Source organism: Loxodonta africana, chromosome 6 (genome assembly GCF_030014295.1).
Source record: "Loxodonta africana isolate mLoxAfr1 chromosome 6, mLoxAfr1.hap2, whole genome shotgun sequence".
NCBI lineage: Eukaryota > Metazoa > Chordata > Mammalia > Proboscidea > Elephantidae > Loxodonta > Loxodonta africana.
Window position 1 is genome coordinate 124,697,719 of NC_087347.1, and position 22,610 is coordinate 124,720,328.

A 22,610-nucleotide genomic window follows, 5' to 3' on the forward strand; every position below is an offset into this window, starting at 1 on the left:
TTCAATGCCTCCTGTATTTAGTCCCTCTTTTTGATTATTGTGATCTTTTACCTATTGACTTCCATGATTCCCTGTTATGTGTATTGTTATTTATTTTTTTTTTAATTAATCTTAATTTGTTTGTTTTTGTGATTTCCCTATTTGAGTTGATATCAGGACATTCTGTTTTGTGACCTTGTATTGTGCTGGTATCTGATATTATTGGTTTTCTGACCAAACAATATCCTTTAGTATTTCTTGTGGCTTTGGTTTGGTTTTTGCAAATTCTCTAAACTTGTGTTTGTCTGTAAATATCTTAATTTTGCCTTCAGATTTCAGAGAGAGTTTTGCTGGATATATGATCCTTGGCTGGCAGTTTTTCTCCTTCAGTGCTCTGTATATGTCGTCCCATTCCCTTCTTGCCTGCATGGTTTCTGCTGAGTAGTCTGAACTTATTCTTATTGATTCTCCCTTGAAGGAAACTTTTCTTTTCTCCCTGGCTGCTTTTAAAATTTTCTGTTTATCTTTGGTTTTGGTGAGTTTCATGATAATATGTCTTGGTGTTTTTCTTTTTGGATCAATCTTAAATGGGGTTCGATGAGCAGCTTGGATAGATATCCTTTCGTCTTTCATGATGTCAGGGAAGTTTTCTGTCAGGAGTTCTTCAACTATTTTCTCTGTGTTTTCTGTCTCCCCTCCCTGTTCTGGGACTACAATCACCCGCAAGTTATCCTTCTTGATAGAGTCCCACGTGATTCTTAGGGTTTCTTCATTTTTTTTAATTCTTTTATCTGATTTTTTTCAGCTATGTTGGTGTTGATTCCCTGGTCCTCCAGATGTCCCAGTCTGCATTCTAATTGCTCGAGTCTGCTCTTCTGACTTCCTATTGCGTTGTCTAATTCTGTAATTTTATTGTTAATCTTTTGGATTTCTACATGCTGTCTCTCTATGGATTCTTGGAACTTATTAATTTTTCCACTATGTTCTTGAATAATCTTTTTGAGTTCTTCAACAGTTTTATCGGTGTGTTCCTTGGCTTTTTCTGCAGTTTGCCTTATTTTGTTTGTGATGTCTTGAAGCATTCTGTAAATTAGTTTTTTATATTCTGCATCTGATAATTCCAGGATTGTATCTTCATTTGGGAAAGATTTTGATTCTTTTGTTTGGGGGGTTGGAGAAGCTGTCATGGTCTGCTTCTTTATGTGGTTTGATATGGACTGCTGTCTCCGAGCCATCACTGGGAAACTAGTTTTTCCAGAAAATCAGCTAAAAAAAAATTCAGTCAGATCCCTATCAGAGTTCTCCCTCTGGCTCAGGCTATTCGGATGTTAATGAAGCCACCTGGGGAGGGTGGGGGAGGGATCAGAGAGATAGGAGAGTAGCACCTCAGAATATAGCCAGAGTTGCTTGTCTTGCTTGGAATGACTATTATATGAGATTGCCGCTGGGCGCGTGGCCTATGTGTGCTGTCTGTGTGGAGATTGCCCCGGGGGGTCTGGCCCACTGGAGTCACGGTCAGATCCTCAGCTGCCAGCCTGGGGCGGTGCACTCCTGACTCCAAAATCAGTCCCTGCCTCCTGGGGACTCCCCGTCCCGCCTACCGCATTGCTGCGCAGCCCCCACAAACCGGCTGGGCTCTCCCCCGGGGTCAGCTCAGGTGAGCGGAGCAGCTCCCCGCGCCTACACTGCGACCGCGCTTCCTGGCTGGGACGCCACTCTCCCCGCTCCAAGACCCGTCACTGTCTCCCGGGGCCTTCTCCCACCGGCTGCGTCGCCACGCCGCCTGCGCGAATCGCCTGCCCCCCCGCCACCGGGGTCAGTTCAGGGGGGTGGAGCTGCTCCCCGCGCTTCCGCCCCGTCAAAATCCCGGCAGGATGGCTCCCCAGCTGGGACGCTGCTCTCCCTGCTCCAAGACCAGTCACTGCCTCCCAGGGACTTCTCCCACCAGCTGCGTCGCCACGCTGCCTGCGCGAACCGGCTGGGCCCCCTCCCGGAGTTAGCTCAGGGGGGTGGAGCAGCTCCCCGCGCCCACTCCCCTCCTAAATCCCGGCGGGACGGCTCCCTGGCTGGGACGCTGCTCTCTCCGCTCCAAGACCAGTCACTGCCTCCCGGGGACTTTTCCCACCGGCTGTGCCGCCACGCCGCCCGCGCGAACCGGCTGGGCCCCCTCCCGGAATGAGTTTGGGGGCCAGGGCTAGGCCCCTTGTTTGTGCCGTCTGCCCCCTGGGCTTTGCCCCAAATCGGGCGCCGAAGGTCACCTGACTGGTACGCTGGCTCCAGGCTCTGAGAGCAATAGCTGCCTCTCCGTATTTGTTCGTTCTCCATCTCTAAATCTGTGTTTGTTGTTCAGGGTTCGTAGATTGTTATGTATGTGATCGATTCACTTGTTTTTCCGAGTCTTTGTTGCAAGAGGGATCCGCGGTAGCGTCCACCTAGTCCGCCATCTTGGCCCTGCCTCCGTTCACATGGTTCTTTTTTTTTAGTCATTTGGAAACTCAGTGAGCCTTTAAATCTGAAGATCTGTGTTCTTTATTTCTGGGAGTTTGTTTTTTATGTTGTATTATTTATTTTATAATTTCCTCCCTTTCAGTTTCTCTATTCTGTCTTTCTGGAATTAATTAATATTAAATATTGGCAATCTGTATCTATCCTCTAATTTTTTTAAAAAAATCATAGAAGAATGTTTTTCTATGATTTTGTCTTTGCATTCTTCTTTCCAGGAAATTTCCTTGACATTATCATTCAAGATTTCTAGTAAATTTTTTGTAATCATATACTTAATTTCCAAGTAGTCTTTCTTATTCCCTAATTTCTTTTTCATAGCATCTTCTTTTTGTTTTAAACTATTTTTATCTGAGGATATTAACTGTGCTTGTGTGCTTTAAGTTTTTTCTCTTCTCTGTGTGGTCCCTCTTTCCTCTAAGTTCCTTTTCCCTGTTTGCTTGCTTTCATCTTGGAATCCTTCCTTAAACGCCGTATTGAAGCTGAAGCACTAGAAACAGCCACTGGAATCTCTGTGGATCTGAGTAGGTTTGTTGACTGGTTACCTTCACTGCGAAATATTCAGACCAGCAGAGATCTCGTATGTCAGATCCATAGGAATTTTCTCCTCTGTGTCTGGGTCTTTCCAGGGTGCTGCAGGCCCACTGAAGAGTTTTTTATCAGTTGCCCCCACTGTAGGCATTTAAGTTACTTTTCCACACTGATAGATACCACTTCTTTATTCACTTTCCATTTTCCAAAGATTTCTTGAAATATCTTCCTCATTGTTGCATTTTGTCTTGCTCTCTTTGAGTTTGTGGGTTTATACCCTTTTATTCCTTTATTGTCCCTTTAAGAGGGTTTCCGGAGGGCAGAGTACATAAACATATGTGGTCAATCTCCCAGTTTTAATTGGATGGAATAAGTACATTAAAAAAATAGATTCTCTACTTAATGGTATTAAGAAATTACTGTTACTTGGATCTTGGCTGAAAGCGGAGAATACTAAAAAGATGTTTACCTGTGTTTTATTGACTATGCAAAGGCATTCCACTGTGTAGATCATAACAAATTATGGATAATATTGTGGAGAATGGGAATTCCAGAGCCCTTAATTGTGCTCATGAGGAACCTGTACATAGACCAAGAGGCAGTCATTCAAACAGAACAAGGGGAATACTGCGTGGTTTAAAGTCAGGAAAAGTGTGCATGACAGTTGTACCCTTTCACTATTCTTATTCAATCTGTATGCTGAGCAAATAATCTGAGAAGCTGGACTATACGAAGAAGAACAGGGCATTAGGATTGGAGGAAGACTTATTAACAACCTGCAATATACAGATGACACAAGCTTGCTTGCTGAAAATGAAGAGGACTTGAAGCACTTACTGATGGAAATCAAAGACTAAAGCCTTCGGTATAGTTTGCACCTCAACATTAAGAAAATAGAAATCCTTACAGCTGGACCAATAAGGAACATCATGATAAAGAGAGAAAATACTGAAATTGTCAAGGATTTAATTTTACTTAGATCCACAATCAACACCCGTGGAAGCAGCAGTCAAGAAATCAAGTGATGCATTGCATTGGACGCATCTGCTGCAAAAGACCCCTTTAAAGTGTTAAAAAGCAAAGATGTCAGTTTGAGGACTAAGGTGCCCCTGCCCCAAGCCATGGTGTTTTCAACTATGTATACAAAACCTGGACAACGAATACGGAAGACTGAAGAAGAATTGACGCCTTTAAATTATCATGTTGGCAAAGAATATTGAATATAACATGGACTGCAAGAAGAACGAATGAATCTGTCTTAGGAGAAGTACAGCCAGAATGCTCCTTAGAAGCAAGAATGGCAAGAGTTCATCTCACGTACTTTGGGCATGTTATCAGGCAGGACCAGCCCCTGGAGAAAGACATCATGCTTGGTAAAGTAAAGGGTCAGCAAAAAAGAAGTCTCTCAACAGGATGGATTGACACGGCGGCTGCAACGGTAGGCTCAAACATAACAATGATTGCGAGGATGATGCAGGACTGGGCAGTGTTTTGTTCTGTTCTACGTGGGGTCGCTGTGAGTTGGAACCAGCTGGACAGAGGCTAACAACAGCAACAACACATACACTTTCCTCTTTATTTTCCAAGTTTGACTCTATGCCATCTTTGTATATGGAACTCTTAAAATATTGCTAAAATCATGTAAAAAATTGGGTTTTTAAATATTTACACAACAAAATCTTTCACACAAATTTTATCTTTTTCTGGGATTTTGAATTAAATTTCTTTTTTCTGGTTTCTCAGAAAATTCATAGGCCTTTATCTGCTCAGAAATATATCATAGCTGTATTTCAAGGTTCTAAATGCTTTTGTGTCTCAATGCCTATTTTTATTTTTTTTACCTAGCTAAGGTTGGGTCCACTGAAGGTCCTAAGTTTACATCTGTTGCTTGATGATTGTGTGACAAACTTTCACCTTTCTTTTCTTTAAGAAATTTTCTCAGATGGTGGATGTTACATTTTGTAGTGTGTCTTCAGCCTTTGAGCCAACGATTCTCTGATGGGAAAGATACCTTCATTCTTAGGTAGGTTGATTTATACTGTATGGTCCCATCTTGGGACTGGCTCGGACTGAGGGAGAAAATCTATCCTAATCTTTTTTTTTTTCTCTTGGATACACGGTATTAGAATTGGGAGGAAATTCAATCTCTCTCATTTCTAAAGCATGTAAACTTGGAAGCTCCGAGGTAGTCATATTTTATCCTTTAGAAAGCAACAGAAAAAATCCATTCTCAAAGACAGAGACTAACAAAGCAGACTCTAAAATAAGAAAAAGGTCAAGAGAGTTCTTTAGTTATTTTAGAGTTTGGTTTGGGGCTCAAATCTGAAAAGTTAAAATCTGGAAGGAGATATAATAAAAATGTATTAAATTTTGAAGATGGTGGAAAGATTCTGCATCAATTTACTTATCACACTTATTTAAGTACTTGTCCACCCAACTTGAGGTTGGAAAGAAACAGTTTCAAGGGGAAAAAAAAATTCAGTGAGAAATGAGAAGAGGGAACTTATTATCATATAACCAGATCAAAACACAAAATTTCGGCAAATGTTTATGGGGCGCCATCAACTCCATGGCAATGAGTTTATTTTACTTTACCATACACCCAACAATCTGCTCGTCACTGGGGATGTGAAGAGGAATAGTATAAGGTTCCTGCCCTCGAAGGTCACGGTCTCCAGGGGGTTCAGCATGGCCACTTGCCGGAGGGCATAGCGATAAGTGCTATGATGGTGAAAGCACTGGATGTGGGTGTGGCACTGAGGAGGGCAGTCAGGCTGGATGGGAAGGGAAGAACATCTTGCCACAGAAGGGGATGCTTGGAGTGGGAATAACTGTCCAGACGAAGTGGTGGTGACAGAGCAAGGGCCTTCCAAGCAGAGGAGCCAGCATAGGATGGAAAGTCAAGCAGTTATGGGGAGGAACAGTGGGGGAGGTGAGGAGATAGGGTTGCAGAGGAAGCAGGGGTCAGATCATGATGGACCCAAAGAATTTTCAGCAGAAATAACATTATCAAGTCTGCAGTTGTGAGCAGAAAAAGAGGACATTCAAATGGCCAACAGATATTTCAAAAGGTGTTCAATGTCATTAGCCATCAGAGAAATGCAAATCAAAACCACACTGAGATGCCATTTCACTCCCTCTAAGATGGCTAGGGAGCCCTGTGGTGCAGTGATTAAGAGCTTGGCTGCTAACCAAGAGGTCAGCAGTTTGAATCCACCAGCCGCTCCTTGGAAACCCTATGGGGCAGTTCTACTCTGTCCTATAGGGTCGCTATGAGTCAGAATTTATTTGACAGCAAAGGGTTTGGTTTGGTTTAGGATGCCTAAGATTAAAAAATAAACAAACCAAAAAAAAAAAAAAAATCCCAGAAAATAACAAGTGTTGGAGGGGATGTGGAGAAATTGGAACCCTCTTCAACTGTTGGTGGGAATGCAAAGTAATACAGCCATGGTGAAAAACAGCCTGGCGGTTCCTCAGAAAACTAGAGGTAGATCAGCCATATGATCCAGCAATTCCACCCCTTGGTGTATACCCTAGGGATCTAATAGAAGTGACATGAACAGACATATGCACACCTATGCTCATAGCAGCACTATTCACAATAGCAAAAAGATGGAAAAGCCATCTAAGTGTCAAGCTTAGACTGGGTTCACTAGAGAAGCAACACCAGTGAAGTACGTAAACATATACAGAGATTTATAGCAAGGGAATGGCTCATGTAGTTGTAGAGGCAGGAAAGTCCCAAGTTCATGGGTCAGGCTGGAGGCTTCTCCTGGCTCACTTAGCTGCAGGGGCTGGCAAATCCAAGACTGGCAGGTCAGAAAGCAGGCCTCTGTCTCACAGGCTAAGGAGGTCAATGGATTCCAAGACTGGCAGGCAAGCTGGTAGCTCAAGACCCAAGAATAGCAAGTCAGATGAACAGGAGCAAGCAAAAACCAGAGAGCTTTGCCAGAAGGTCCACCTGTCTTAGTCCTTTAGTGCTACTATTACAGAAATACCACAAGTGGACGGTTTTAACAAAGAGAAATCTATTTTCTCACAGTAAAGTAAGCCAAAAGTCCAAATTAAAGGTGTCAGCTCCAAGGGAAGGCTTTCTCTCTCCGTCGGCTCTGGAGGAAGGTCCTTGTCCTCAATCTTCCCATGGTCAAGGAGCTTCTCAGGTGCAGGGACTCTGGATCCAAAGGATGCGCTCTCCTCCTGGCGTTGCTTTCTTGGTGGTATGAGGTCTCCTACTCTCTGCTTGCTTCCCTTTCTTTTTATCTCTTGAGAGATAAAGGGTGGTATAGGCCACGCCTCAGGGAAACTCCCTTTACATTGGATCAGGGAGGTGACCTGAGTAAGGGTGGTGTTATAATCCCATCCTAATCCTCTTAACAGAAAATTACAATCACAAAATGGACGACAACCACACAATACTGGGAATCATGGCCTAACCAAGTTGACACATATTTTTGGTGGGACACAATTCAATCCATGATACCACCAATATTGGATGCAGGCCACATCCCCAGTGAAACTCCCTTTTAACTGACTGACTCCTCATAACAGATCTCATCGTAGAGGTGATCACATTATAACAGATCTCATTATGGAAGTAATTATTACATCATTACATAGCCACCAAACTACATAAAAACTGCCTATCCACTGAGAATCATGTCCCAGCCAAGCTGACACACAACTTAACCATCACAGTCCAACCCTTGTCAACTTGGCACCCATATACAACTCTAAATGAAGACAATTATAAAGTCATACTTGCACCTAACATGATACAACTAACATGAGTACAAATGAAAACACACCAGCCTTATTTACATTTTATATTTTATAAGTGAAGAAAACAAAAATATTTGATGCACACATACAAAGCAGAAATATTCATAACAATTACAGTCCTTGTTTCTGCAACTGAACACCTGGTTCTAACTGGTATTTACAACTACCTTCTTCCACCCCCCCTCCATTCTGTATTTCCTTTATCCTCAGCAAGCACCTCACATGGTTGTGGTTCTTTGCCTGGTGGGGTGATCCATACCTTCATTTCTGAAAGGCCTGGGCCGTTAGTAGTCATGTTGGAATTTAGTTGCTGTAGTTTTCCACTAATGTTAACCACAGGGGATAGTAGTATTAAGAGACATCCCAAGGGATTTCCTGCATTCCAGGCATACTCTTCTTCACCTCCATTATGTAATATCAATCTGATTTCTTCTTGGTAATCAGGATCAATCATACCAGCCAATACAGTAACTCCTTTCTTTGCCTGTTGATTTGGAGGCATGAGGTGTCCAAAGTGGCTAGCTGGCATTCTTAACTTCCAGTTCAATAGAATCAGTGTGTGTCTCCTGGTGGGAATATTCCTCCCTTTAAAACTAAGACCTCTGTAACCACACAGCCTAGGGTCACTAGGGGTAATAGTGAATGGTGCCACTCCCATTCCCACCCCTTGATTCCTGGATCCATGAATGCTGGCTATGGGAGAAAAAGCACCATATATTTGACACTGGTTTAGAGCATGTACAGCCTACTGGAGAACATTACCCCAACCTTGCACGGTATTGCCACCTAGCTGGTGCCATAATTGTGTCTTTAGAAGGCCATTCCATTGTTTTTTCAAGCCAGCTCCTTCAGAATGATGGGGAACATGGTAAGACCTGTGAATTCCATGAGCATGGGCCCATTGCCAAACTTCATTTGCTGTGAAATGAGTCCCTTGATCCAAGGTGATGTTGTGAGAGATATCATGACAGTGGATAAGGCATTCTGTAAGTTCACGGATGGTAGTTTTTGTAGAAGCATTGCATGCAGGGAAGGCAAATCCATATCCAGAGTAAATGTCTATTCCAGTAAGAACAAAAGGCTGCCCTTTCCACGATGGAAGTGATCAAACGTAATCAACCTGCCACCAGGTTGCTGGCTGATCACCTTGAGAAACAGTGCCGTATCAGGGACTCAGTGTTGGTCTCTGTAAGCAGATTGGGTGCTCAGGAGTAGCTGTAGCCAATTCAACCTTGGTAAGTGGAAGTCCATGTTGCTGAGCCCCTGAATAACCTCTATCCCTGCCACCATGGCCATTTTGTTCATGAGCCCATTGGGCAATGATGGGAATGGCTAGGGAAAGAGGATGACTGGCTTCCATAGAAGTCATCTTAGCCACTTGATTGTTAAGATCCTCAACTGCCAAAGTTACCCTTTGGTAAGCATTCACATGAGACATAAATATCGTCACTTCTCTGGCTCATTCAGAGAGGCCTATCCACATACCTGTTCCCCATACCTCCTTGTCACCAAATTTCTAATTATATTCCTTCCAAGTCTCTAATCAGCCAAACTATTGGCCACAGCTCAAGAATCAGTATACAATTGCACAGCTGGCCATTTCTCCTTCGAAGAAAAGGGAACAACCAGGTGCATTGCTCAAAGTTCTTCCCATTGAGAGGATTTCCCTTCACCACTGTCCTTCAGGGAGATCCCAGAAAAGGGTTGTAAGGCTGCCGCTGTTCACTTTTGAGGGTGCCTATATATCGTGCAGAGCCATCTGTAAACCAGGTACGAGTTTTGTTTTACTCAGTCTGTTGATCATAAGGAACTCCCCATGAGACCGTAGGTGCAGACTGGAAGAGGGCAGATAATGTGACAGGAATGGAGACCATGAGCATCGGGTCACTTCTTCAATGCACTTACTCGAGCCTTCAGGTCCTGCTCAGGCCCGATCTTGTATATACCACTTCCATTTAATGATGATGTGCTGCCAAGCATGTCTGACTTTATGACTTTGTGAGTCAGACAACACCCAGCTCACGATGGCATAGGGCTGCAGGGTTGATATACCTTGAGGTGGGACAGTGAAAGTGTATTGCTAGCCTTGCCAGCTGAAGGCAAACTGCTTCTAGTGGTTCTTCAAAATGGTTATGGAGAAAAAGGCATTAGCCAGGTCAATACATGCATACCAGGTATCAGGAGGTGTATTAATTTGCTCAAGCAATGAAACCACATCGGGAACAGCAGCTGCAATTTGAGTCACCACCTGGTTAAATATTCAATAACCCACTGTCATTCGCCAAGATCCATCTCTTTTTTGCATAGGCCAAACAGGCGAGCTGAATTGGGACCTGGTGGGAATCACCACCCTTGCATCCTGCAAGTCCTCGATGGTGGCACTAATATCTGCAATCCCTCCAGGAATGCAGTATTGCTTTTCGTTTACTATTTTCCTAGGTAGGGGCAGTTCTAATGGCTTCCACTTGGCTTTTCCTGCCACAATACCACTTACTCCACTTGTCAAGGATCCAATTTGGGGGTTCTGACAGTTGCTGAGTCTATCTATCCTAATTATGCATTCTGGAAATTGGAAAATCACTACAGGATGAGCTCAGGGGCCCGCTGGACCCACTGTATTTTGAACCTGAGTTAACTCCATTAATAACGGGTCGTGAATTGAATTGTGTCCCCCAAGTATGTGTTAACTTGGCTAGCCCATGATTCCCAATATTGTGTGGTTGTCCTCTATTTTGTGATTTGATACATGTTTCCTATGTGTTGTAAATTGTAATCTCTGATTGCGGATAAGAAAGCAAGATTAGGTTATGCTGCAGAGTATTACTCAGGTCACATTCATGATCCAATGTAAGGGGAGTCTCCCTGGGCTGTGGCATGTATCACCTTTTATTTCACAAGAGATAAAAGGAGAGAGAAACAAGCAGAGAGGGAGGGACCTCATACTGCCAAGAAAGTAGTGCCAGGAGGAGAGCGCATCCTTTGGAACCATGGTTGGTGTGCCAAGAAGCTCCTAGAATAGGGGAAATTTGATGACAAGGACACTCTTCCAGAGCCAACAGAGAGAGAAAGCCTTCCTGGGAGCTGGCGCCCTGAATTTGGACTTCTAACCCCCTAGACTGTGAGAGAATAAATTTCTGTTTGTCAAAGCCATCGACTTGTGGTATTTCTGTTAGAGCAGCATTAGAGAATTAACACATAACCTGACCTCCATATGCCCCTACTCTGACTGGTGGGCCACAGTGACATTTTGGGTCTCTTGGAATTAGTGTCAGTTCAGAGCCAGTATCCAGTAATCCCCCAAAAGTCTGATTATTTCCTTTTACCTGATGAACAGTCACTCTCATGAAAGGCTGTGGATCCCTTTGGGGGAAGGCTGGGAGAAAGATTAACAGTATAAATTTGTGACAGTGTAGTGGGGTCCTTCTTCAAGGGGACACAGCCTACCCTTTATGCAAGGGGTTGTAGGTTGGTAAACTGGCTCAAATCTGGGATTTGATTGAGAGGCCAAGACTCTTTATTCTGGCGATTTGAGTTAGATGGGTGTTCACCTGACCTAGAAGTCACATAAATATTTAGTAGATTTCTGACCTATTTCACTCCTAGGGACACCATGACAAAGTAGCCAACGCCACAAGTCCATATGAGTCAGACTATTCTGGTTACTGCTTTGACTCCGCTGTGCATTACAGTAACAACCACCACCTCATCTTTGTTGATTGAGTGGCGTCACTTGGCCCCTACCACCATGGGGACCAATCAGCCCCATTGTAGTCTAAAAAAAAAAAAAAAGCACCCATTGCTTTTGAGTTGGTTCCAACTTATAGCAACCCTATAGGACAGAGTAGAACTGCCCTACAGGGTTTTCAAGGAGCAGCTGATAGATTTGAGCTGCCAACCTTTTGGTTAGCAGGTGAGCTCTTAACAATTGTGTCGTCAGGGCTCCAAAAACAGGGGTCTGGGTGCACTCTAGCTACAAAACCAAACCCATCGCTGTCAAGTCAATTCCAACTCATAGCAACCCTATAGTATATTGCAGTTGGGTGTCAATCCAGTTACAGCAGTTCCCACTGTCACATCTGACTTACATAAAATAGCAATCACAGCAGTCTTCAAGGATTCTAGGGCTCCCTTCACAAATTTTTTCCTCACCATTGTGGTAAAAGGTGTGTCCTCTGAGCACTCCATGTGTGGGTCTGTGGATCTAATCTAAAAAATCCACTCTAACATGCCAATTTCCCTAAGCCTTTGGATTCCTTCTTCTACAGTATACCAAGGCAGGTCTGGAGCTGCAACTTAAATCAAGTGTGGGCTACTGCATAATCCACGCTTCAGCAAAACAACCAAATAAACTATTAAATCCTTTCCTAACCTCTCAAGCTGAAACATTGAATGAAGTATCTGTGCTTAGTGGGCCCACATCAATAAACTCAGAGTGATCCAACTTTATGTTCCTTGTGCCATTATCCACACTCTTAATAGTCATTCCCGTGCACATTCCTCAGGTTTCTGTTTGTACATATTAGAAAACTCAAGTAATTCTTTTGGAGTATAGCATAACTTCTCCTGAGTCACACTTTGTGTTTTACCTTTTGGGCCTCATTGGGACTTAAGCCTAGTTATAGGACTAGAACAAGGGGATACTGCATGGTTTAAAGTCAGGAATGGTGGCATGAGGGTTGTACCCTTTCACCATACCTATTCAATCAGTATGCTGAGCAAACAATCTGAGAGGCTGGACTATATGAAGAACAGGGCATCAGGATTAGAGGAAGACTCATTAACAACCTGCATTATGCAGACGACACAACCTTGCTTGCTGAAAGTGAAGAGGACTTGAAGCACTTGCTGATGAAGATCAAAGACCACAGCCTTCAGTATGGATTACACCTCAACATAAAGAAAGCAAAAATCCTCACAACTGGAACAATAAGCAGCATCATGATAAACGGAGAAAAGATTGAAGTTGCCAAGGATTTCATTTTACTTGGATCCACAATCAACATCCATAGAAGCAGCAGTCAAGAAATCAGATGATGCATTGCATTGGGCAAATCTGCTGCAAAGGACCTCTTTAAAGTGTTGAAAAGCAAAGATGTCACCTTGAACACTAAGGTGTGCCTGACCCAAGCCATGGTATTTTCAATTGCATCTTATACATGTGAAAGCTGGACAATGAATAAGGAAGACTGAAGAAGAATTGACACCTTTGAATTGTGGTGTTGTTGAAGAATATTGAATATACCATGGACTGCCAAAGGAACAAACAAATCTGTCTTGGACGAAGTACAACCAGAATGCTCCTCAGAAGCAAGGATGGCAAGACTGTCTTACACGCTTTGGACATGTTGTAAGGAGGGATCAATCCCTGGAGAAGGACATCACGCTTGATAAAGTACAGGGTCAGTGGAAAAGAGGAAGACCCTCAACAAGATGGATTGACACAGTGACTGCAAAAATGAGCTCAAGCATAACAATGATTGCGTGGTGCAGGACGGGGCAGTGATTCGTTCTGTGGCACATAGGGTCGCAATGAGTTGGAACCGACTCGATAGCACCTAACAACAACAACCTAGGACTAGAAGCAAATATGGGTGGTGGAGATGTGTTCTGAGAACATTCATGCAAGGCATCTGTCTCAGGAGATGCCCCAGGCAATGACCCAGATGCCTCCCCAGAGGATGACTCAGACAAAGGTTCTTCAGACAGAGATGGATTAATCTCATCAGATGGGATGAAGGGGCTAATGGTTTTACTGAGAAGGGTAGCTTAGCAGAAAAAGATGGAGTAATCTCTTCAGATGGGAGTGAGAGGGCTGGTTCTGTCAGCAGGAGTGATTTGACGGAATTTAGGGGCTCAGTGTCCCCAGCTTTCAATTATCTGCCCATATGTCCCCATCTCAAATTTCAAGATCCCATTTCTTCCCAATCAATGTCCTCACTTTAACTTCAAACATGATCCGAGGTTGGGAATTCAATTGGCATTGTAATCCAGCCACTCTTACGGTAAGATTCTGGGTTTGGGTTTTGGCAACATCAGCTCTGTTACTACAAGAAATAAGACTTTCTTTCAAGGCACAAGTGGAAACTTTGACGTCATTTATGCAGTGCTTGAGCTGTGACTCTGAAACTGAGCTCATCTCTTTCACTACTTTGTCTGGAGAAAGTAGGACTGACCAACGATCTTCCTTATACTTCTCACTTTGACAAAATAGTAGAAAGGTATCAAACATGTGATTACCCAGGGCCTCGCCTCTCACCAATACTTGATCTATTTTTGGTGATATTTTCTTACTTCTATTGCAACCTCATGTCACGGATTAGCAAAGCCTTCTTTACTATTGGAAAGAGGGTCCTCAACAACTTTAAGAGTAACCAGACTTGAGAACCAATTTAGAATATTTACCCTTACAATTTTGTTTCTCTAGAACCACTTTTGGTTCCAAATGTCTTAGACTGGGTTCTTTAGAGGAGCAACACCAGTGAGGTGCATAAATATATATAGAGAGAGATTTATATCAATGAAATGGACCACATGATTATACAGGATGGAAAGTCCTTGTGTCAGACTGAAGGTTTCTCCTGGCTCACACAGCTGCAAGGGCCAGCAAACCAAAGATCAGAAGGTCAGAAAGCAGGCCTCTGTCTCACAGGCTGCAGAGGCCAATGAATCCCAAGATCAGCAGGCAAACTGACAGCTCAAGTCCCAAGACTATGAAGTCAGATGAACAGAAGCCTGTCACAGGATTCAGAGCAAGCAGAAGCCAGCAAGCTTTGCCCGAAAGCCCACCCATATTGGATGCAGGCCACATCCCCCGGGAAACCATCACTGATCTCATCATGGAGGTGATTACATTATATAAAATCTTGTTATGGTGATGACAACATCATTACAGAGCTGCCAAACGACATCCTCTGTGCCAACCGCTGAGAATCATGGCCCAGCCAAGTTGGGCCACCTAACTATCACAGTGCCCATCAATGAATGAATGGATAAGTAAAATGTGGTACATACACACAATGGAATTTGACTCAGTGATTAAAAAAAATACAAGTTCGCAAAACATCTTGGGACATGGATGAGCCTAGAGGACATTATGTTGTGTGAAATAAGTCAATCACAAAAAAAACAAATATTGTATGTTTTCACTTTTATGAAATGACATGAACAGGTAAATATACAGAAACCAATGTTTATTAGTGGTTACCAAGGATGAGGACATGGAGAAGGAGAGAGGGATTCACTATCTAGATAGCAGATACTAGCTATTTCTGCTGATGGGAAAGGTAACACCAAATGAGGGTGAAATGAACACAACTTGACAAAGGTAAAAGATGTCACTAAAATGTACATTATAAAAAAGGACCTGTTGATAACAACTGTGGCATATAAAATTTTGAAAAAGCAACCAAAAAATATACGCGCAGGTATATATGGATGTATGTAGGCATATATGCGTATGTTGTTGTTGTTAGGTGCTGTTGAACTGATTTTGACTCATAGTAACCCTACGTACAACAGAACAAAACACTGCTTGGTCGTGTGCCATCTTCATAATCATTGCTACGTTTGAGCCCTTTCTTGCACCACTGTGCCAACCCATCTCGTTCAGAGTCTTCCTCTTTTTTGCTGACCCTCTACTTTACCGAGCATGATGCACTTCTCCAGGGACTGGTCCCTCCTGATAACATGTCCAAAGTGTGTAAGATGAAGTCTCCCATCCTCCTTTCTAAGGAGCATTCTGGCTGTACTTCTTCCAAGACAGATTTGTTAATTCTTCTGGCAGTCCACGGTATACTCAATATTCTCCATCAGTTCTTCGGTCTTCATTATTCATTGTCCAGCTTTCACGTGATGAGGCGATTGAAAACACCTGGCTTGAGTCAGCTACCGCTTAGTCCTTAAAGTGACATCTTTGCTTTTTAACACTTTAAAGAGATCTGTTGCAGCAGATTTGCTCAATGCAACGCGTCATTTGATTTCTCAACTGCAGCTTCCATGGCCATTGATTGTGAATCCAAGCAAAATGAAGTCCTTGACAACTTCAATCTTTTCTCCATATATCATGAGTTGCTTATTGTTCCAGTTGTGAGGATTTTTGTTTTCTTTATGTTGAGGTGCAATCCAGACTGAAGGCTGTGGTCTTTGATCTTCATTAGTAAGTGCTTTAAGTCCTCTTCACTTTCAGCAAGCAAGGTTGTGTCGTCTGCATAATGCAGGTTGTTAATGAGTCTTCCTTCAATCCAATGCCACATTCTTCTTCATATAATCCAGCTTCTTGGATTATTTGCTCAGCATACAGATTGAATAAGTACTGTGAAAGGATACAACTCTGATGCACACATTTCCTGACTTGAAACCACACAGTATCCCTTGTTCTGTTCAAATGACTGCCTCTTGGTGTAAGTACAGGTTCCTCATGAGCACAGTTGAGTGTTCTGGCATTCCCATTCTTCGCCATGTTATCCATAATTTGTTATGACCCACACAGTTGAATGACTTGGCGTAGTCAATAAAACACAGGTAAACATCTTTCTGGTATTCTCTGCTTTCAACCAGGATCCATTTCACATCAACAATGATATCCCTCATTCCACGTCCTCTTCTGAATCTGGCTTGAATTTCTGGCAGTGCCCTGTCAATGTACTGTTGTAACCACTTTTGAATGATCTTCAGCCAAATTTTACTTGAGTGGGATAATAATTTCTACATTCTTTTGGATCTCCTTTCTTTGGAATGGGTACAAATCTGGATCTCTTCCAGTCGGTTGGCCAGGTAGCGGTCTTCCAAATTTCTTGGCATAGATGAGTGAGTACTTCCAGCCCTGCATCCATTTGTTGAAACATCCCAACTGGTATTCTGTCAATTCCTGGAGCCTTTTTTTTTTGTTTTGCCAATGCTTTCAGTGCAGCTTGGACCTCCTTTGTCGGTGCCATCAGTTCTTGATCATATGCTACCTCCTGAAATGGTTGAATGTTGACCAATTCTTTTTGGTACAGTGACTCTGTGTATTCCTTCCAGTCTTCTTTTCTTACTTCTTGAGTCATTTAATATTTTACCCATGGAATCCTTTGATATTGCAACCCAAGTCTTAAATTTTGTCTTCTGGTCTTTCAACCTGAGAAATGCCGAGTGTGTTTTTTCCTTTTAGTTTTCTATCTCCAGGTCTCTGAACATTTCATTATAACACTTTACTTTGTCTTCTAGAGCTGCTCTTTGAAATCTTCTGTTTAGCATTTTTACTTCATCATTTCTTCCCTTTGCTTTAGCTATTTGATGTTCAAGAGCAAGTTTCAGAGTCTCTTCTGACATCCATTTTGGCCTTTTCTTTTTTTTTCCTGTCTTTTTAATAACCTCTTGCTTTCTTCATGTATGATGATGTCCTTGATGTCATTCCACAACTCACCTGGTCTTCAGTCACTAGTGTTTAATGTGTCAAATCTATTCTTGAAATGGTCTCTAAGTTCAGGTGGGTTATATTTGAGGTCATACTTTGGCTCTGTGGACTTGTTCTAATTTTCTTCAACTTCAACTTGAACTTGCATATGAGCGACTGATGGTCTGTTCCCCAGTCTGCCCCTGGCCTTGTTTTGACTGATGGTATTGACCTTTTCCAACGTCTCTTTCCATAGATGTAGTCGATTTGATTCCTGTGTTCTCCATCTGTTGAGGTCCGTCTGTATAGTTGCTGTTTATGTTGTTGAAAAAAGGTATTTATAACGAAGAAGTTGTTTGTCTTGCAAAATTCTATCATGCAATCTCTGGTGTCGTTTCTATCACCAGGGCCATATTTTCCAAATACCGATCCTTCTTTTTTGTTTCCAACTTCTGCATTCCAAATGCAAGTAATTATCAATGTATTTTGATTGCATGTTCGATCAATTTCAGATGGCAGAAGTTGGTAAAAATCTACAATTTCTTCATCTATGGCCTTAGTGTTTGCTGCATAAACTTGAATAATACTTTTATTATCTGGTCTTCTTTGTAGGTGTGTGGATATTATGCTGTCACTGACAGGGTTGTACTTTAGGATAGACCTTGAAATGTTCGTTTTGACAATGAACGCAACACCATTCCTCTTCAATTGGTCATTCCCACCATAGTAGACCATTTGATTACCTGATTCAAAATGGCCAATATCAGTCCATTTCAGCTCACTAATGTCTAGGATATCAAGCTTTGTTCCATTTCATTTTTGATGACTTCCAATTTTCCTAGATTCATACTTCGTACATTTCACTTTCCAATTAATGGATGTCTGCAGCAGTTTCTTCTCATTTTGAGTTGTACCACATAAGCAAATGAAGGTCCTGAAAGTTTGATCCATCCACGTCATTAAGGTTGACCCTAATTTGAGAAGACAGCTCTCCCTGAGCCGTATTTTGAGTGCCTTCCAATCTGAGGGGTTCATCTTCTGGCCCTATATCAGACAATGTTCTGCTGCTATTCATAAGGTTTTCACTAGCCAATTTTTTCAGAAGTAGATCGTCAGGTCCTTCTACCTAGTCTGTCTTAGTCTGGAAGCTCAGCTGAAACTTGTCGATCAAGGGTGACCCTGCTGGTATTCGAAATACTGGTGGCAAAGCTTCCAGTATCACAGCAACATGCAAGCCACAACAGTACAAGAAACTGACAGATAGGTGGGGAATATATATATATATATATATATGGGTATATATATATATGGGTATATATATATGTGTGTATACGTAGGTGTATGCATATGTATATGCATGTATGTGACTGCACGTATATTCATAAATGTAATAAAGCACAAAGGAGACATAGTTAGGAATACTTCTTAGACATAACCAAACACCTCACGGGATTGGCTTTCTGGGTTTGAAAGATTAGGACCACAGTCTCATGGGACATCTCAGTCATTTTGCATAATATAGCTCATAAAGCTATGAACCCAAAGACTCAAAGAAGAAACCAGTCTGTAGGGCAAGTAGTCTATACTAACCATAGCCTCATCTACCCTGAGCCCAGAACAACTAGATGGTGCCCAGCTACCACTACTGACTATTCTAATCAAGGCCACAATAGATGGACCCTGATAGAATGAGGGAAAAATGTGGAACAGAACCCCAAATTCCTAAAGAAAAAAAAAAGCAGACTTACTGAACTGGTTGTGACTGAAGGACTCCCCTGAGGCTATTGCCCCCAGATGCTCTTTAAACCTTGAACTGAAACTAACCCCTGAGATCACCTTGTAGCTAAAAACAGATTGGCTCACAAAATAATGCATATCACCAGTAAGTACTGTGGTCCTTTAAAAAAGCACCCATATGAGATCAAACACTCAACAACTACTTTAAAACAAAGGTGAGAATGTAAGGAGGCAGAGAAACTAGATTAATAGGAAGTGAACAGCCAGAAGAGAAATAATGAGAATGTTCATGCATTGTGAAGAATGTAACCAATGTCACTGAAGAATTTATGTAGAAATTGTTGAATGGAAGCCTAAACTGTTGTGTAAAGCTTCACCAAAAACACAATAAAATATTATTTAAAAAAAAAGGTTAGTCAGAGGAAGTTCACCTATGTTAGTCCTAACTCTCAGGAGATTGGAGGCAAACCCATCTGTTGAAAATGAGGGCGGGGGAAGTGGTGAGTGAGGCCAGGAATTTGAAAAGACAGGTGGAGATCTGGAGCAGCCTCTGAGAGACGGTGAAGGAACCAATCGGGACACGTGAAGATTCTGGAAAGGACTCTGGAAAACTCTGGAATTGGCCGGCTCTTCGGGGATAAGTCTGGGACCACAGGACATGATCATCCAGGGAGGACCTCTCTTCAAATGGGCCTTCGAACCTGTGGGACGAAGAATGTTGAGGCTACGTGGGCCCCAGGATACTCTTATTTCCTTGAGCTGGGCAGCCTTCTGTTTGGAATGTAAGCAAGCAGACAGGATCTGAGTGTTGTGGGTTTTACTTTGGACTGCAGGTTGTGCCTGAGCCTGACTGAAGATCAGCAGTGAGACACCTCAGCTTGCTAAGGGCAGAGAAAGAGGGACCCAAATGAGGGCCACTGCGGTGGTCACTCTGGTGATGGAGCCCTAATCCCAGATGTTAAATCTGGCTTTTCAATAAGGTGTGTGAGGAAGAGAGGCTATGCCTTCCTTTGGCATGGAGGAAACTCAGGGCCCTTCTACCCAGAGTAGGAGCAAGGGGGTAAGGAGGGTGAAGGGAGGTGAGTTCTTTCGGAACTCCAAAAGGTGATGCCAAAGCCTGGAAAAGGACTCCCCTAAGTAGTGTATTAAGTGGTCCCTCCTCCCATTTGTTTCATCCCTGACCCCTTCAATGAAAAGTTCTATGTAATTCACTATTGTTCTGTCTTTCATAAAGGGAGGTTTGGGAAAGAATCTAATGACAGCCCTTGGGACACCAGAAAACCAGGCAGATTTCTCTATTGGGGTAGAGCATGCGCTAGTTAAGAACACCCGAGCTTGAGCTCTCACCCCCACCTCCATGTCCAAGTGAGTTGCCTTGGACAAATGGCTCCACCTCTCTCTGAACCTCAGTTTTCTCATCTGCACAATGGGGATGATAATTGGTGAGGTAAAAATTAAATCAGATAGTTCAGGGAAGGACTTAACAGAGTGCCTGGCATGAAGTAAGTGCTCAATAAGTTGACCTGTAAGTGATCATCATCATTACTATTACTCACACATTAATTTCAGGGGTGGTCAAACTTTAAAAAGAAATCCAAGAAAACATCTTCAAAAAATCAGAAAATGATTTTTAAGGTACACAAAATACCAGCGACCCTCCTGTGAAAAATAAGCAATAGCCTATCCCCAGGTGACCCTTGCAAGCTGTGATGGTTAGGGTCGTGTGTCAACTTGGCTGAACCATGATTCTCAGTGGTTTGGCAGTCGTATGATGTGATCACTTCCATGACGAGATATGATATAATGTGATCACCTCCATGATGGGATCTGCTGTGAGTAGCCACTCAGTTGAAAGGGAGTTTCCTTGGGCACGTGGCCTGCATTGAATATAAGTAGACACTCTGGCAAGGCTAGTGGGCTTTTTGCTCACTCTGGATCCTGTAGCTGGCTCCTGTTTGTCTGACCTCTGGTTCTTGGGACTTGAGCTAACAGCTTACCTGCAGTCTTGCCTGCCCATCTTGGGATTTGTAGATCATTGTAGCCTGTGAGCAAGAGCCCTGCTCTCTCACCTGCCGATCTCGGGTTCACCAGCACCTTCAGCTATGTGAATCAGGAAAAGCTTCCAGCCTGACCCACGGACTTGGGACGTTCTAGCCTCTACAGCAGCGTGAGTCATATCCTTGATATAAGTCTCTCTATATATATGCTTTGCTGGTTTTCCTTCTTTAGAGAACCCAGCCTAAGACATAGGCTTTCCTGAAATTCTGCTCGCCTACCGCCACCATGCTTGTCAGCCCCTGGGTCCAGATGCTCCAAGGAAAGAGGAACCACCATGTACCAGAGACCTCTACATGCTTGGTGGTCTTATGTCTCTGAGCTGTCAGCTGGGAAGGGATGCGGTGAGGAGAGGGAAAGGTGGAAACGGAGGCTGGAGAAGGGCTCAGAACCCAGTGCAGGCAGAAGTCTTTTTGTCTGGCTTGGAAATGGGTTTTCATCAGTTACGTCTGCTTCCTTTGTCTAGCCCAGATTTCCTTTTACCAACTCCGCTGCTCCAATTCCAATATGCAGTGAACACCTATTGTTTGCCCTGTTAATGCAGCTGTCCTGAAACACGATAAACTTTCAGGCAGTAGTTTGCAAATGAGGTTATTTTGCCCTCCTCCGACCCCCCAGAGGATATTTGGCACTGTCTGAAGACATTTTCTATTCACAATGGCGGGGGGGGGGGCGGGTGTGACTGGCATCGAACGGGTGGAGATCAGGGATGTTGCTAAACACCCTACAAAACACAGGGCAGCCCCCCACAACAAAGAATCATCCAGCCCAAAGTGTCCATAGTGTCCAAGTTAACAAACCCTGCTTTAAGGAAAAAGCAGCCCCACACATTTAACTCACTAAGGATATCAGTTGGCAGTTTGCCAGATGCCATGGATTAAAAAGTCCTACCTTGAATGACTATTTTTCCATTGTTTGTTATTCCCATTGTTTGTCATTTATGGGAGCCCTGGAGGCACAGTGGTTAAGAGTTCAGCTGCTAGCCAGACGGTCAGCAGTTCTAATTCATCAGCCACTCCTTGGAAATCCCACATGGCAGTTCTACTCTGTCCTATAGGGTCATTATGAGTCGGGATTAACTGGACAATAACAGGTTTGCTTTTTGTCACTTATGTATATACAACTTAGCAAAGCAACAAGTTCTTTCAAGATTACCTTCGTCATTACCTGTTGCCATATGAACCTGCCACAGCTTATTTAAGACCCCCTTCTACGGACATCATCATTTTGTTAATTCATTCATTTATCAATCAGTCAAGACACACCCATCGAGCCCCCTTGTACACTGTGACAGGCTCTAGGAACGAAGGGATGAACAAGACGAGTCTCAGTGCCCCACCAAGCTCAGAGTGTGTGTCAGAAGAGTCAGGGCAGGATGGGGGAAGGACGGATGTATTGATAAAGAATTACAATATCATTCCAGTTAAAAGTCCTCATGAGATGGGGGTGGGGCAGGGGGAGACATGGTCAATGCTTCCCATGGGAGGCCTCAGAAAACTGCCCCCATCAGCCATTATGACTTTCTGGTTTCCATTTGCAAGGGCCCCTTCTAACACCTTCCTGGATGGAAAAGTGTGCGGGGCGGGGTAGTAGTAAGCAGTTTGGCCTTAATGACTCACCATCAGGGGGTGCCCCCGATCTCCTTGAGGAGAAG

General features: G+C 43.2%; 1 protein-coding gene across 1 annotated transcript in view; it reads right to left on the reverse strand.

Annotated features, from left to right (window-relative positions):
- SCTR (secretin receptor) overlaps positions 1 to 5,702 on the reverse strand; it is a 97,993-nt gene extending 92,291 nt beyond the window's left edge. The window contains exons 1-2 of the mRNA XM_064287454.1: positions 5,608 to 5,702; positions 1,664 to 1,775 (exon numbers count right to left, since the gene is read on the reverse strand). Coding sequence (XP_064143524.1) covers positions 1,664 to 1,775; positions 5,608 to 5,702 — 207 coding nt within the window. The remainder of the gene's footprint in view (positions 1 to 1,663; positions 1,776 to 5,607) is intronic.
- Positions 5,703 to 22,610: the final 16,908 nt, after the last annotated feature.